Below are 17,016 nucleotides of genomic sequence, written 5' to 3' on the forward strand. Positions count from 1 at the left end.
ACATTAGAGTTTCTATAGTTATAAAGCGTAATGGCAATGGGATAAAAAACAAAACAAAACAAAACAAAACGTGGTTATAATGGAAGTCAATGGGGCATTTTTGTCCACGAGGGAAACCAGAGGGTGTATCTGACACTACAGAAAAAAATACTAATGCAATCAAATCAATTTTGTTGATAATCTTTGACCTGTCCAGGGCTCTAATAGCACTGGTCTACAAGGAAAATGCTTCCAGAATAAAAGTAATGAAATTTTACCACATGAGAGTCACTGATAAAGAAAAATCAAGTCAAAAATGCTGGTTGGCTGAACTTTCCAAGATACAGCCTTGGGTCAAAATGTGAAATTCAAGAATTAACGATAGAATGGGTTTGACTCAAAAGGAATATTTGTCTCAGAGCTACAAGATCTACTTCAAAACACTGTCTGCACATTAGAATACATTCACTTTACAGGTTCTATTTAGTGGAAGATTTCTAAAACTATTCTATAAATGTACATAAACCAATATATATGTGTAATAACACTTAATCATATACCTGGAAAACATCAGCAAACCGGCACTTTTGTCATTTATTTTCCAATTAATCTTATTAAAATAAGTAACATTTAGCACATTTAATCTCTGAAGCAAATCATTTCTAAAAAATTGTAGACCAGTGTAATCACCAAAGTTTCATCCACCTACTATTTATTTTATGGAAAATATTCAGTATTTTCAATATATATATATTTTTTTTTTTTTTTAATAATTCACTCAGAATTCAAATCATTAAACTGACTTTTAAAGGGTTAGAGTCCTGAAAAGTGTTGAATGTGTGGTAGTTTTGAACACAGCACAAGTTGTTTAAGAGATTTATTAAAAAAAAAAAAAAAACAATAAAAAATGTTAATGTATTATGATGATTTCATAGTAGCTTTTTTGTGTCCATGAGGGTGACCAGAGTTGTTTTTTTTTTCTGCGAAGCATAAGGATTAAAAACCACACTCAGTCATTAAAAACACAGTACAACAGATAAAAACAAAACTAAAAACACAGTCCAATCTGTTTTGTGTTGTTGAGAACATCTATTGCAGAAGAGATGGAAGGTTTTTAGTAGATGTTTTTCCAGGCCAGTGGGGGTCTGGAGCGTCTGAGAAAACACAAGATTTCTGCTCATCCATAGTGAGTGGAAGACTCAGGTCTGGATGATGCAGCTGAAACATCCTGTACAGTTCAGTTCAGTTTAAGACCAGCTGCAGCCCAGGAGTGATCCCATATGGAAGAATAGAAGAGCTCCCCTCAGGGAAGAAGAGGAAACAACAGGTCAAAGGTCATGAAAGGCACTGCAGAATGAAGAGGAGGTATACTATGTGTCTTTTGGCTGGATATTGATCACTTTAAGGGCTTTTAAATAACTCTTTGTTTTGTCATTTCCTTTGTTACCCCACCCCCCGAAGCGGAGGAGAAGGGTATTCTTTTTGATTTGATTTATTTGTTTGTTTGTTTGTTGTTTTGTTAACACTCTAGCAGGAAAGCTATTGGATGAATTCATACCAAATTTAGTTTATAGATTGTCAGTGACACAGAATACATGTCATTACATTTTGGAACAGTAGGTCAAAGTCCACACTTATAATGAATTTTTTTAATCTTTATTTTCCCCCCAATTTACTTATAATGGGTGAAATTTCAAATGTCTGTAGCAGCAAAACTATTGGTTGAATTCATACCAGACTGGGTTTATAGATTGCCAGTGACCCAGAATAAATGACATTTCATTTTGAGAAAAGTAGGTCAAAGTTACATTTTTTTATGAATTTTTAAAATCTTTTTCTTCTCCCATTTACTTATTATGGGAGAAATTTCAAATGTCTATAAAACATCAATTTTGTTTCAATTTACTTCAAACTGAACACATATATAGAAGCAGTTGGTATGTTGACATTACCACATGCACAGACATGATGACATCAGCTGGATCGATGTCAAAATAAGTTACAATACATGCGAGGGGCGGGGTTTGTTGTGCCTGGAACCACTTGTTTTCTAACTATCCACATCCTGTATATTAATCACTTTAAGGGCTTTTAAATAACTCTTTGTTTTGTCATTTCCTTTGTTACCCCACCCCCCAAAGGGGAGGAGAGGGGTATTATTTTTGATTTGGTTTATTTGTTTTTTTGTTAACACTGTAGCAGCAAAGCTATTGGTTGAATTCATACCAGATTGGGTTTATAGATTACCAGTGACCCAGAATAGATGTGATTACATTTTAGGAAAAGTAGATTAAAGTTCAAATTTTTTATGAATTTTTAAATTCTTTTTCTTCTCCCATTTACTTATAATGGCAGAAATGTCAAATGTCTGTAAAAACCAGGGTTATTATCGTTAATGAAAACTAACGAAATGACGAAAACTAGAATTGTAAAAAATACTTTTGTTAACTGAAATAAATAAAAACTGTAATTAAAATTAAAAAAAAAAAAGATAACTACGGTAACTGAAACTGTATTGTGTGTTTACAAAACTAACTAAAACATGTAAAAATGATGGATAAAATTCCCTTTGTTTTCGTCTTTGTCAATGTCGGATTGATATGAAATTGAATTATTTTCCTCAAGCAGTTTTAGCTGCTGGTACTGTATGATATTTAACGGTCCGTCACTTGTGGTTTACAGTCGTCTTCTGGTCTCCACTCTACCTGGAAACATGGGAGAAAGCAGCAGAGTCCTGTCTGGGATTTATTTGAATATGACGGAGAAGAAGACAAAAGATATAAAGAAACTAAAACTAAACTAAAACTAAGCATTTAGAACATAACAAACTAATAAAAAGTAGCAAACCTGCTCTAAAAACTAATTAAAACTAACTGAATTAGAGAAAAAAAAGTCCAAACTAAATAAAACTAAACTATAATGAAAATCCAAAACTATTAGAACTTTGGTAAAAACATCAATTTTGTTTCAATTTACTTCAAAATGAACACATATATAGAGGCAGTTGATATGATGACATCACCACACACTCAGACATGATGACATCAGCTGGATCGATGTCAAAATAAATCACAATACGTGCAAGGGGCGGGGTTTGTTGTGCCTGGAACCACTTGTTTTCTAACTATCCACATCCTGTATATTAATCACTTTAAGGGCTTTTAAATAACTCTTTGTTTTGTCATTTCCTTTGTTACCCCACCCCCCAAAGGGGAGGAGAGGGGTATTATTTTTGATTTGGTTAATTTGTTTTTTTTGTTAACACTGTAGCAGCAAAGCTATTGGTTGAATTCATACCAGATTGGGTTTATAGATTACCAGTGACCCAGAATAGATGTGATTACATTTTAGGAAAAGTAGATTAAAGTTCAAATTTTTTATGAATTTTTAAATTCTTTTTCTTCTCCCATTTACTTATAATGGCAGAAATGTCAAATGTCTGTAAAAACCAGGGTTATTATCGTTAATGAAAACTAACGAAATGACGAAAACTAGAATTGTAAAAAATATTTTCGTTAACTGAAATAAATAAAAACTGTAATTAAAATAAAAAAAAAAAAAGATAACTACGGTAACTGAAACTGTATTGTGTGTTTACAAAACTAACTAAAACATGTAAAAATGATGGATAAAATTCCCTTTGTTTTCGTCTTTGTCAATGTCGGATTGATATGAAATCAAATTATTTCCCTCAAGCAATTTTAGCTGCTGGTACTGTATGATATTTAACGGTCCGTCACTTGTGGTTTACAGTCGTCTTCTGGTCTCCACTCTACCTGGAAACATGGGAGAAAGCAGCAGAGTCCTGTCTGGGATTTATTTGAATATGACGGAGAAGAAGACAAAAGATATAAAGAAACTAAAACTAAACTAAAACTAAGCATTTAGAAGATAACAAACTAATAAAAAGTAGCAAACCTGCTCTAAAAACTAATTAAAACTAACTGAATTAGAGAAAAAAAAGTCCAAACTAAATAAAACTAAACTATAATGAAAATCCAAAACTATTAGAACTTTGGTAAGAACATCAATTTTGTTTCAATTTACTTCAAACTGAACACATATATAGAGGCAATTGATATGATGACATCACCACACACTCAGACATGATGACATCAGCTGGATGGATGTCAAAATAAATCACAATACGTGCAAGGGGCGGGGTTTGTTGTGCCTGGAACCACTTGTTTTCTAACTATCCACATCCTGTATATTAATCACTTTAAGGCAGGGGTGTCCAACTCATTTTAGTTCAGGGGCCAGATTCAGCTAAATTTGATCTGCAGTGGGCCGAACCAGTAAAATAATAGCATAATAATGTATAAATAATGTCAACTCCAAACTTTTCTCTATGTTTTAGAGTGGAAAAAAGTAAAATTACATTATGAAAATGTTTGCATTTACAAACTATCCTTTCAAACAATGTGAATAATATGAACAAACTGAGAAAAAAAATGTAATTTTAATAATATTCTGCTTCAGTTTATCATTTCCACATGTACATTTTAACTTACAAATCACAGTGGATCTACAAACACAGAAAACATTTAGTAACAGGTAGAATATTATTAAATTCTTTCTTTTGTGTGTTTTTCTTTTGTCAGTATTTGTCTCTGTATTTGTTCTTCGATTACCATTTAGTATTAACTTCGTATCTGTTTACCCGTTGGATGTATGTTTGTCCCTTGGTTGTTTATTGTAAAGCGTCTTTGAGTACTTAGAAAAGCACTATATAAAACTGACGTATTATTATAATAATAATAATAATAATAATAATTATTATTATTATTATTATTATTATTATTATTATTATTAAATTTGCACTTACTTCTCTTAAGACATTTCAGGTTGTTCATATTTGTTCAGGTTATTTTTGCAATATTATACATTGTTTTAGTGTAAATACATGAAAATATTTACATTTACAAAGAGAAAAATTTGGAGTTGTGAGTATTTATAGGTTATAATGACCTACCTGAGACTGAATTGGTCTGAATGTGGAACCTGAACTAAAAGGATTGTTAATATCTTAGTGGAATTTTTGCATTTCACAAATTCCTCCCAAGGGCCGGACTGGACCCTTTGGTGGGCCGGATTTGGCCCCTGGGCCGCATGTTTGACACCTGTGCTTTAAGGGCTTTTAAATATCTCTTTGTTTTGTCATTTCCTTTGTTTTCCACATCCTGTATGTTGATCCGAGTCGCTGAATTAACCTGAGCTTATTCTGAACACACGTAGTTGTTAAAATGAAAGACAAACACGGTCCACTTAGTCTGTTTTATGTAATTTCCTTATTGACAGTTCAGAGAATCAGAATCAGAGTCAGAAAAGCTTTTATTGTCATTTGACGGCACAGAGTACATAAAATGAAATTAGGATCGAGCCGCCAACTTCAGTCGTGCTGCCATAGAACCCTTTTCATGGAAATTTGCAGTGAAGAACAGAGGATAATGCAAACACAAATAGAAGACATCATACAGTTTTCACACTGTGGTGTAAAAAAATTAGTTTTATAATAAAAGTATTCCTTTTTTTATACACACGATCAAGAGTATTCATTTTATAATCAAAAGTATTCATTTGCATGCCATAAGTTAAATTTCAGTACAATGTGACGGTTGTAACAGAGTGGTTGACTTTTTTCCTGGGAGACCCACAAAAAGGACGAAAACGTGCAGCCATTGAAGGAACACGTCAATTCATGCAAAGTTACAAAGAACATGTGAGCTCGTGGAAAGTTCCGGAAAACGTGGTGTACAAAAGAAGTACACGTGAGTGGAAATTTTTGAACATTCTGGGAAGTACCTTACATTTTCCGGGAAAAAGTTAAATGACTTAATTAAGACTGGTTTTAAATGCAGATAAAACACAAGTCATGATGTTTTCAAACTCAAGGTCCAAAGTGTCAAACCTGCCTTCACTGATCACTACCCAGGGAACACAGATATAACTCGTCCCGACCTATAAATATTTAGGCATTTTAATTGACAGCTCCCTTTCTTTCTCTGCGCACATTCAGCAGCTTGTTAAAAAACTAAAACTAAAACTTGGCTTCTTCTTTCGAATTAAATCATGTCTGTCTTTTGAATCAAGAAGGAGACTGGTCTTAGCTACATTTCTGTCTGTGTTGGACTATGGTGATGTCTTGTACATGCATGCCTCCACCCATAGTTTACGGTCACTGGACACTGTGTATCATGGAGCTCTGAGGTTCATCAGCAATTTTAAATCTCTTACCCATTATTGTCTGCTTTATGATCGTGTAGGATGGTCTTCTTTGTCGGCTCGCAGACTGAATCATTGGCGTATTTTAATTTACAAGTCTATTCTAGGTCTGCTCCCATCCTACCTTCAGACCTACATCAGTCGGAGAACCACAGACGCTTATAATCTGCGTTCTCAGGATCTTTTCTTGTTGTCTGTTCCTAAAGTTAGAACTGAACAGGGGAAAAAGACCTTCAGGTGTGCGGCCCCATTCACCTGGAATGAACTACAAAAAGACCTGAAACTGAAGGATCTGGTTTTGTTGGACACTTTTAAGAGGATGCTGTGTGACTTAGAGAGGGAGATATCTGGCTGCAGATGTTTTACCTGACGCGCTTTTGTCTACATTTCATGGGCACTTTTTGAGTTGACTTTGGAAGGTTTGACTTGTCTATGTGCTTTTTATGTATTCGTTTTATGTATGGAAGTCTGTGTCTGTAACTATTTAATGTACTGCTGCCCGTCTTGGCCAGGACACTCTTGAAAAAGAGATTCTTAATCTCAATGAGGTTTTCCTGGTTAAAGAAAGGTTGAATAAAGAAAAAATAAAGTTACATATTTATATATGTTTGACCAATCCTGACCGACACCAAAGAAACCTCACCCTATCGAGAACAAGCTGAGAGGGGGGTTTCCGACGTGACTAGATTAATGTTCAAAATATGATAAAAAATGGGTATGGATTGTAGTAAACCCAACCTACTTTTGATGGTATAAAAGTGGTCTCCCAGAGCGAAAAAGTCAGTTGTTTCCGCAGATTTCAACTCAGTGTTTATTTTGTGTATGAATAAACACTTTTTGCGGCTCCAATTCTGCTTGATTTCTGAGTTTGTCTTTGACTCTGTGTGACTGTTATGTCATGAAAAATGTATCGCCGCAGGTGGGAGACATCTTTCGTCCCTTTGACGCTCTTCCTCACTGTCCTCTGGCATGTTGAATTTACGTCTCTTTACTCCCATCTACGTAGTGGAGCTTCATCAAGTAAATGCACACAGAGTCAAATCAAAGTCGGAGATCGAGCAGAATTGGAGCCGCATAAAGTGTTTATTCATTCATAAAATAAACACTGAGTTGAAATCTGCGGAAACAACTGACTTTTTCGCTCTGGGAGACCACTTTTATACCATCAAAAGTAGGTTGGGTTTACTACAATCCATACCCATTTTTTATCATATTTTGAACATTAATCTAGTCACATCGGAAACCCCCTTTTTTAGCTTGTCTCCGATAGGGTACGGTTTTCTTGGTGTCTATCAGGATTGGTCAGAGAATATACATATGCAGTTGATTCCTAGAATTAATTTGTCATATATTAATATTAAACTTTTATCCCAGAAAATGTAAATTATTTCCCAGAATGTCCAAAATTTTTCCTCACATGTACTTCTCTTGTACACCACGTTCGCCGAAACTTTCCACGAGCTCACATTCTCTTTCTGCCCGCCCCATTTTGTAACTTTCTACCATTTCATGTGTTCTTTCGATGGCTTCACGTGTTCGTTCTTTCGAGGGTCTCCCAGGAAAAAAGTCAGCAACTCTGGTACAATCCACACATTACACTAAGAATAACTTCTGGCATGCAAATGAATACAGGTTAAATACTTAATGAACACAGGTTAAATACTTTTGATTACAAACTGAATACTTTTGATTAAAATACTGATTTTTTGACACCACAGTTACTCGACAAAATTCCACTACATAGATAGGAGTACAGGCATAAATACAACTGGAGAAGAGCGTCAAAGAGACCAGAAATGTCTCCCACTTTCGGTCGTAAATTTTACACGACAACACATTACACGTGGACACATGTTGGTACTTTTTCGATGGATTTGGTAGGATTTGGGGGACAGGGTGAAAAAACCAAATTTGAGGGCAGACGGTTGGAGTGGGGAGGGGGGAAAATGTGTGTATGTTGTGTGTTTGTCCTTGGAAGATTGTGCGCAGTTGGGCTTCTAATGCGTTTTGTGTCGGTTCTGTTGGATAAAGGTGGACCTGCTGAACGGTACAGTGGTGGACAGTACGCTGCTACCTGGGTCCGGCCGTCTACCGGTCTACAGCCTGAACCCCAACACCTACCTGGACATGGCTGTGGATGAACTCGGCCTGTGGGTCATCCACGCAGACCCCGAGTACGGAGGGAACCTGGTCATCACCAAACTGGACAAAGGTAGAGGAGCCTCCCTGTCACCCAGACGTAGAAACAGAACCCACCGCTGCACACTTCTGTGTTTTCATGTGCTTTGTTCTCAGTCAGTTTGGCAGTAGAGTATACCTGGGACACACGGTGTAAGAGCCATGACGCTGAAGGAGCCTTTCTCATATGTGGAACCCTGTATGTGGTCTACAACACACGCTATGGAGGACGCTCCACCATCCAGTGTCTGTATGACATCCATGACACCATTCACAGGTTGGTTTGTTCACCTACAGACACAGATATTACACCTTTATTGGAAATATATATATAGTATTTAAATCTGAATGTATAGAAATATTTATATAAATAGTAGGTTTCTTTTGTTTCTTTATATTTTGTTTCACTCTGTATATTTTCAGCCTGTCTTCTCTGCACTTTAGTTTTTGGATTTGTTGCTGTCAACTGGGAAATTTCCCCATGGATGGATCAATAGTCTTATCTTATCTTATCTTATCTTAGCCTATCTTATCTTACTTTATTTTACCTTACCTTACATTATCTTATCTTACTTTACCTTACCCTTACCTTAGCGTTCCTTTCCTTACCTTATCTTATCTTATCTCATCTCATCTTACTTTATCTTATCTTATCTTATCTTATCTTATCTTATCTTATCTTATCTTATCTTATCATATCTTATCTTATCTTATTTTATCTTATCTTATCTCATCTCATCTTACTTTATCTTACCTTACCTTACATTATCTTATCTTACTTTACCTTACCTTACCCTTACCTTAGCTTTCCTTTCCTTTCCTTTCCTTATCTTATCTTATCTTATCTTATCTTATCTTATCTTATCTTATCTTATCTTACTTTATCTTATCTTATCTTATCTTACCCTTATCTTATCTCATCTCATCTCATCTCATCTCATCTCATCTCATCTTACTTTATCTTGTCTTATCTTATCTTATCTCACCTTACATTATCTTATCTTACTTTACCTTACCCTTACCTTATCTTTCCTTTCCTTTCCTTTCCTTACCTTATCTTACCTTACCTTACCTTACCTTACCTTATCTTATCTTATCTTATCTTATCTTATCTTACTTTATTTTACCTTACCTTACATTATCTTATCTTACTTTACCTTACCCTTACCTTAGCGTTCCTTTCCTTACCTTATCTTATCTTATCTTATCTCATCTCATCTTACTTTATCTTATCTTATCTTATCTTATCTTATCTTATCTTATCTTATCATATCTTATCTTATCTTATCTTATCTTATCTCATCTCATCTTACTTTATCTTACCTTACCTTACATTATCTTATCTTACTTTACCTTACCTTACCCTTACCTTAGCTTTCCTTTCCTTTCCTTTCCTTATCTTATCTTATCTTATCTTATCTTACTTTATCTTATCTTATCTTATCTTATCTTACCCTTATCTTATCTTATCTCATCTCATCTCATCTCATCTCATCTCATCTCATCTCATCTTACTTTATCTTGTCTTATCTTATCTTATCTCACCTTACATTATCTTATCTTACTTTACCTTACCCTTACCTTATCTTTCCTTTCCTTTCCTTTCCTTTCCTTTCCTTACCTTATCTTACCTTACCTTACCTTACCTTATCTTATCTTATCTTATCTTATCTTATCTTATCTTATCTTACTTTATTTTACCTTACCTTACATTATCTTATCTTACTTTACCTTACCCTTACCTTAGCTTTCCTTTCCTTATCTTATCTTATCTTATCTTATCTTATCTTATCTTATCTTATCTTATCTCATCTCATCTTACTTTATCTTATCTTATCTTATCTTATCTTATCTTACTTTATCTTACCTTACCTTACCTTACATTATCTTATCTTACTTCACCTTACCTTACCCTTACCTTAGCTTTCCTTTCCTTTCCTTTCCTTTCCTTTCCTTTCCTTTCCTTTCCTTATCTTATCTTATCTTATCTTACTTTATCTTATCTTATCTTACCCTTACCTTACCTTATCTTATCTTATCTCATCTTACTTTATCTTGTCTTATCTTATCTCACCTTACATTATCTTATCTTACTTTACCTTACCCTTACCTTATCTTTCCTTTCCTTTCCTTACCTTACCTTATCTTATCTTATCTTATCTTATCTTATCTTATCTTATCTCATCTCATCTTACTTTAACTTATCTTATCTTACCTTACCCTTATCTTAGCTTACATTATCTTATCTTACTTTACCTTACCTTACCTTTACCTTATCTTTCCTTATCTTATCTTATCTTATCTTATCTCATCTCATCTTACTTTAACTTATCTTATCTTATCTTATCTTACCTTACTTTACCTTATCTTATCTTACCTTACCTTACTTTACCTTATCTTGTCTTACTTTATCTTATCTTATCTTGTCTTATCTTATCTTATCTTATCTTATCTGATCTGATCTGATCTGATCTTATCTTATCTTATCTTATCTTACCTTATCTTATCTTATCTTATCTTATCTTACCTCACTTTATCTTATCTTATCTTATCTTATCTTACCTTTTTTTTTAAATCTCATTTCATCTCATCTTAAATACTACAACATACACAAACAAACAAACAAACAAACAAACAAACAAACAAACTACTAACTAGACTAGTAACTAGACACTGAGTATTTGATGATTAAGGGCAAAAAAAAAAAAGGTTTTAGGAAGCTGATGATATAGAAGTTAATGAAGAAAATTCCAATTTGTACATTTTTTTAATGTGCCACCTTCCAATAGACAGGGGTAGATTTCTCATTTTAATGCAAGTGACAGACTGTGAAATGAAAAGTCCCTTCTTTAGGAGTTCATTCTCATAAATTTTTTTACTTTTTTAACAGAAAATTATGACTTATTTCTCACAACATTGACATTTTCCAAGAAATACTCATAATTTACATCATGTCTCTTAAGTACGACTTTACCCTTGTATTTTGACTGTATTCTTGAAATACTTCGGCCTTATTTTCATGATATTATTTTTATTTTTAATGTGACTTTTTCTTTTTTTAATCCTCAGTTTGACACTAATCCTCTGTCGTAGTTTTCTCTCATTTTACACCGTTTATTTGAAGTGTAGTCATTTCTCAGTTGAAGTCATGTCATAGTTACTTCTGTATTTTCTGTTCCATCGTCTGCAGTGAAGAGAGTCCTGTGATGTTCTTCCCGAAGCGTTACACCACCCACAGCAGCATCCACTACAACCCCAAAGACAAACAGCTGTACGCCTGGGACGACGGCTACCAGACCATCTACAAAGTGCAGACGCGCAGAAACGATGAAGTCATTGCTCAGTGATGTTGACGTGGAGTCATGCTCTTACTCTGAAGTAATCAAGTAAATACAGACAAGTGACAAATTAAAGGAAAAAACTAAAGGTAGGATGATGATACCCCGTCTGAAGAGCATGAGGATTTGACGGGAATGACAATGAAACAAGAATGAGCTCTGTTCCCCTGCTACAGTTCAGCGACTATCACATCATCACCTTATTACACATTTTAATTCTTTAATCCTTGAATTTTTCTCTATTTTTAACCATGCATTATAACATAGTTTTCTGTATTTTCCATTTTTCAGTATAAAACAGGTATTTTCCCATATTTAATTTACTGATCATGTGGATGTTTATAAAAACTCAGCGTGAATTCAAAGCCTGTCATATCACAACAGAGAAAACCGAAGAAAAAGAGACTTCTTCAGCTAAATATATCATTAACTGAGTATAAAAATAAGTGGGTTTTCCTGGTGAATCAACGTTGCGGAAGATCACGTTTCCATGTTTACTTCAGAGCCTGTGAATCTCCAAAAGCAACACATCTGATACTGTAAAAAAAAAAAAAGCACAGAAACAGCATTTTACCTGAATTATTTCACTATATTAATAGATTTACTGGTTTAGAAGGGATTAAACATTTCAGATCAGTAGATGGTTTTGTTTCATTAGATTAGACTAGACTAGACTAGATTAGACTAGATTAGATTAGATTAGATTAGATTAGATTAGATTAGACTAGACTAGACTAGACTAGATTAGATTAGACTAGATTAGATTAGATTAGACTAGACTAGACTAGATTAGATTAGATTAGACTAGATTAGATTAGATTAGACTAGACTAGACTAGACTAGATTAGATTAGATTAGACTAGATTAGATTAGATTAGACTAGACTAGACTAGATTAGATTAGACTAGACTAGACTAGACTAGACTAGACTAGATTAGATTAGATTAGATTAGACTAGATTAGATTAGATTAGATTAGATTAGACTAGACTAGACTAGACTAGACTAGACTAGATTAGACTAGACTAGACTAGACTAGACTAGACTAGACTAGATTAGATTAGATTAGATTAGATTAGATTAGACTAGATTAGATTAGATTAGATTAGATTAGATTAGACTAGACTAGACTAGACTAGACTAGACTAGATTAGATTAGATTAGATTGGATTAGACTAGACTAGACTAGACTAGACTAGACTAGATTAGATTAGATTAGACTTTATTGATCCTACAACGGGGAAATTCAACAGTGGAGGCAGCAACAGAATAAAGTGTAGGAAAAAACTGTACATGCATAAGGATAGTACAAAAAACAAGATATTGCAAAAGCAAACAATATAAAACAAGAAAAGCACTCGGAGAGCGCAGACCTCCGCCAAAACAGATCTGCCCCCCCGACCCGATCACCACCTATACCACTGGTCTACAATTTTTTAGAAATGATTTGCTTCAGAGATTAAATGTGCTAAATGTTACGTATTTTAATAAGATTAATTGGAAAATAAATGACAAAAGTGCCGGTTTGCTGATGTTTTCAAGGTATATGATGAAGTGTTATTACACATATATATTGGTTTATGTACATGTATTGAATAGTTTTATAAATCTTCCACTAAATAGAACCTGTAAAGTGAATGTATTCTAATGTGCAGACAGTGTTTTGAAGTAGATCTTGTAGCTCTGAGACAAATATTCCTTTTGAGTCAAACCCATTCTCTCGTTAATTCTTGAATTTCACATTTTGACCCAAGGCTGTATCTTGGAAAGTTCAGCCAACCAGCATTTTTGACTTGATTTTTCTTTATCAGTGACTCTCATGTGGCAAAATTTCATTACTTTTATTCTGGAAGCATTTTCCTTGTAGACCAGTGCATTTAATCATTTCTTCCTTGTGCCAGTATCAACATTTCCTGAAAATTTCATGAAAATCCATCCGTAACTTTTTGAGTTATCTTGCTAACAAACAAACAAACACGCACACAAAGCAAAGTGATCACTATACCTCATGGTGGTGGTAAGAAGTGGTTTCAGGCACAACAAACCCCGCCCCTCGCACGTATTGCATCTTATTTTGGCATCGATCCAGCTGATGTCATCATGTCTATGCATGTGCTGATGTCAACATATCAATTACCTCTATATATGTGGCAAGTGTGAAGGAAATTGAAACAAAATTTCTGTTTTTTTACACATTTGAAATTTCACCCATTATAAATAAATGGGAGGGAAAAAAAATTGAAAAATTCATAAAAATTTTAACTTTGACCTACTTTTCCCAAAATGTAATCACATCTATTCTGGGTCACTGGTAATCTATAAACCAAATTTGGTATGAATTCAACCAATAGTTTTACTGCTAAAGTGTTAACAAACAAACAAATAAAACCGAACCAAAAACAGTACCCCTTGCCTCCCCTTCAGGGTGCCGGGATAATAATAATAATAATAGTAATAAAGGTCTTTGAGGGTTGAAAATCAGTTGTTGCTCAGTTTATGTGCCCCAAAATATTTAATCTGAAGAGAACTGTTCTGAATTGTGCAGGGATTTCAGCGACTGTAAAGAGTTTAGTTGTTTTTTTCCTTTAATTTGTCACTTCTCTGTATAGTACATACCAGGTTGATGAAGTTATTGTGAAGAGCTTTTAATCTAATATGATCCTTTGCTGGCAATGGACGCTATTATCATTGTTTTGGTTTTTTTTTCATATTTTCATTCGCATCAAATTCATTCTTTTCATTTCAGGTTTTATACATTTTGTAGACCTTACTTTGTATCAGCTCAATAAAAGCATATAGTGTGCGCGTCATTCGGCCTCGTAGGTGTGATTAAACAGTCCAGTGTGATGGAAGTGGGGACGGAGGATCTTTTAGTCCTGATTGTTTTAGTCACGTGGCGCCATGAGCTGAGTCGACCACTGCAGATGGAAAGATCACTCACAGTTGGCCGGAAAGTGGACACGACATCCCACATGTGTACTGAGCAGACTGTGGATCTGAATGGTACGTCAGTGGGAGTGAACATCACCGTGGTAACCATGTTTTTATAGAGTTTATATACAGGAGTGAAGTCCTGCCCTGTTCGGTTCTGCCCCATGAGACCTCAGTTTAAAAAAAAAACTAGTATTGCATTGAATTATGACATCATTTACACATATATGATATTTGACAGAGTTAAAGCTAATTTTATGTTTAGTTTTAGTTGCTGTTGAATGTTTCCCAGGCTTGGACAGATATCGGCAGAACAGTGTTTTCATATAATGCACCAAGATTATGGAATAAACTAAAAATATTCTTATCTGTTAATGATTTTATGAATGTAATGAGAGAGGAATGTCATTAGTTTTGTTGAGAGGCTGTTGTGCTGGAATAGCTATGATTCTGTTTCATTGTTCTGGTCTCACATGTAAAAGAGTTTTCTAGCCTCAATAGGACTTCCTGATTTTTTTCTTATAATAAAAATTAAACAAAGTAAATAATAATATACATAAAGAACATGAATCAAAACAAACTCAAACACCCACAGGTAAACTGGCACCAAATTATATATATAAATAAAGGACTTCCTGATCAAGTAAAATAATAATAATAATAATAATAATAATAATAATAATAATAATAATAATAATAATAATAATAAAATAGGAGCTGACTTCTGGGAATAGATGTTAGTCTATATCTTATAAGTACTGACATTAAAATTGTTTGGTAAATCATTCTTTTAAATCTAAATGACAATTGATATATTAATACTGCTATCTAGGGACTGAAGTTAGTGAATGTGTCGTTCTTGTTTTTAACTTCATTTCCCATCATGCAGTGTGGCACTGTGCTTCCTGTTAGCCATCATGGGCATAGCAACATGATTGCAAGGCTATTGTGTTCCAGAATTACTAATATCTCCCTAAATATTGGTCCTATCAACTTGCCATTTTTGTTAGTCTCTTCCTTAATCAAAAATACATAAACTAAAAAACAAAAATTTAAGGATATTTTTAATTTTTGGCCTATTTTTTTCAGTTGGGATTCTTGCACAGTGCTTTTTACTTTTTTTGTGTGTGTCAATTGAATTTAAACACATTTTTTAATGATCAGACATAGTGTTATGTACAAATGGCAAAAATGACAAAAAAAAGTAAAAAAAAAAAAAAAAAAAAGACAAATATCCCAAACTTGTAGTGTAAGTATGACAATCTGCAGCAGTCAGCTGTTTCTGGATTTTGCGTGATGCCTGAGAGACACACACACACACACACACACACACACACACACACACACACACACACACACATACAGAACCCATTTCCCTTTTTAACCCTTTCATGCATGAATTATGAGAACCTTAAACAAGATTTTTTTTTTTTTTTTTCTGAGTGTTTTTATTCCTCTTTAGGCAAAAAAACAAAAAAGCAAAAAAGACAATGTGATTGAATTTTTTTTTTTTTTTTTATGAACCTATTTTTCAAGAAGTTACAAAAAAGTCCACTCAGCTGGACACCATGCGTTTCATTTTTGAAGCAACATACTGTGTGAAAACTATGAAATAAAAACATTTTTAATGCTGCTAATCTGATGTTTTCTCACATTTTAACATACTCTAATACTAGTTATTACACACACAGATAATGTGCAAAAAAAACCAACATCTTTTTCTTTTTCTAAAAAAAAATTTTTAATTACAGTCTAATAATAATTAGCAGTTGATTTATACTCAAGTATGTCACTGCAGATCAGGTTTATCAAGAACAGGAAAGCTACAGTAATGGTATGAATTACAGTGTATGGGATGATGCATTAGTGTCCACTGTGTTGGCTGATATGGAACTAAAACAATAAAGTCCATAAATGTACAAGAGAACAGTTGTAGCATAGCTGTCCACTGGAGTGACCACTATGCATGAAAGGGTTAAAAAGAAAAAAAAAAAAGATGATGTTAATAATAATAATAATAATAATAATAATAATAATAATAATAATAATAATAATTTCTAACACTGTTTTGTGAGTCTGTGCAGTAGATGAACCCTTTCTTGTTCAGTTCCGTGGACAGTGTGTTCTGTTTGCCGTGGGCCTGGTGGACACAGTGTGTGTGTGTGTGTGTGTTTCCAGTGTGTGTGTGTGTGTGTGTGTGTTTCCAGCGTGTGTGTGTGTGTGTGTGTGTGTGTGTCTGACTCTCCTTTGTTTATCCGTCTATGAATCACTCAAGCCCCGCCCATTTTCGGTTGACCATGACGCTATCGAGGGGGCGGGGCCTCTGTGACGTCACAGCCGCTGACTTCAAATCTGTGAATAACAGT

General features: G+C 34.1%; 1 protein-coding gene across 1 annotated transcript in view; it reads left to right on the forward strand.

Annotated features, from left to right (window-relative positions):
• olfml1 (olfactomedin-like 1) overlaps positions 1-12,320 on the forward strand; it is a 29,101-nt gene extending 16,781 nt beyond the window's left edge. Inside the window, exons 6-8 of the mRNA XM_030137444.1 lie at positions 8,236-8,416; positions 8,500-8,659; positions 11,573-12,320. Coding sequence (XP_029993304.1) covers positions 8,236-8,416; positions 8,500-8,659; positions 11,573-11,729 — 498 coding nt within the window. The 3' untranslated portion in view covers positions 11,730-12,320. The remainder of the gene's footprint in view (positions 1-8,235; positions 8,417-8,499; positions 8,660-11,572) is intronic.
• The last annotated feature ends 4,696 nt before the right edge of the window (positions 12,321-17,016 follow it).

The sequence above is a fragment of the Sphaeramia orbicularis genome, chromosome 6 (assembly GCF_902148855.1).
Source record: "Sphaeramia orbicularis chromosome 6, fSphaOr1.1, whole genome shotgun sequence".
Classification (NCBI taxonomy): Eukaryota; Metazoa; Chordata; class Actinopteri; order Kurtiformes; family Apogonidae; genus Sphaeramia; species Sphaeramia orbicularis.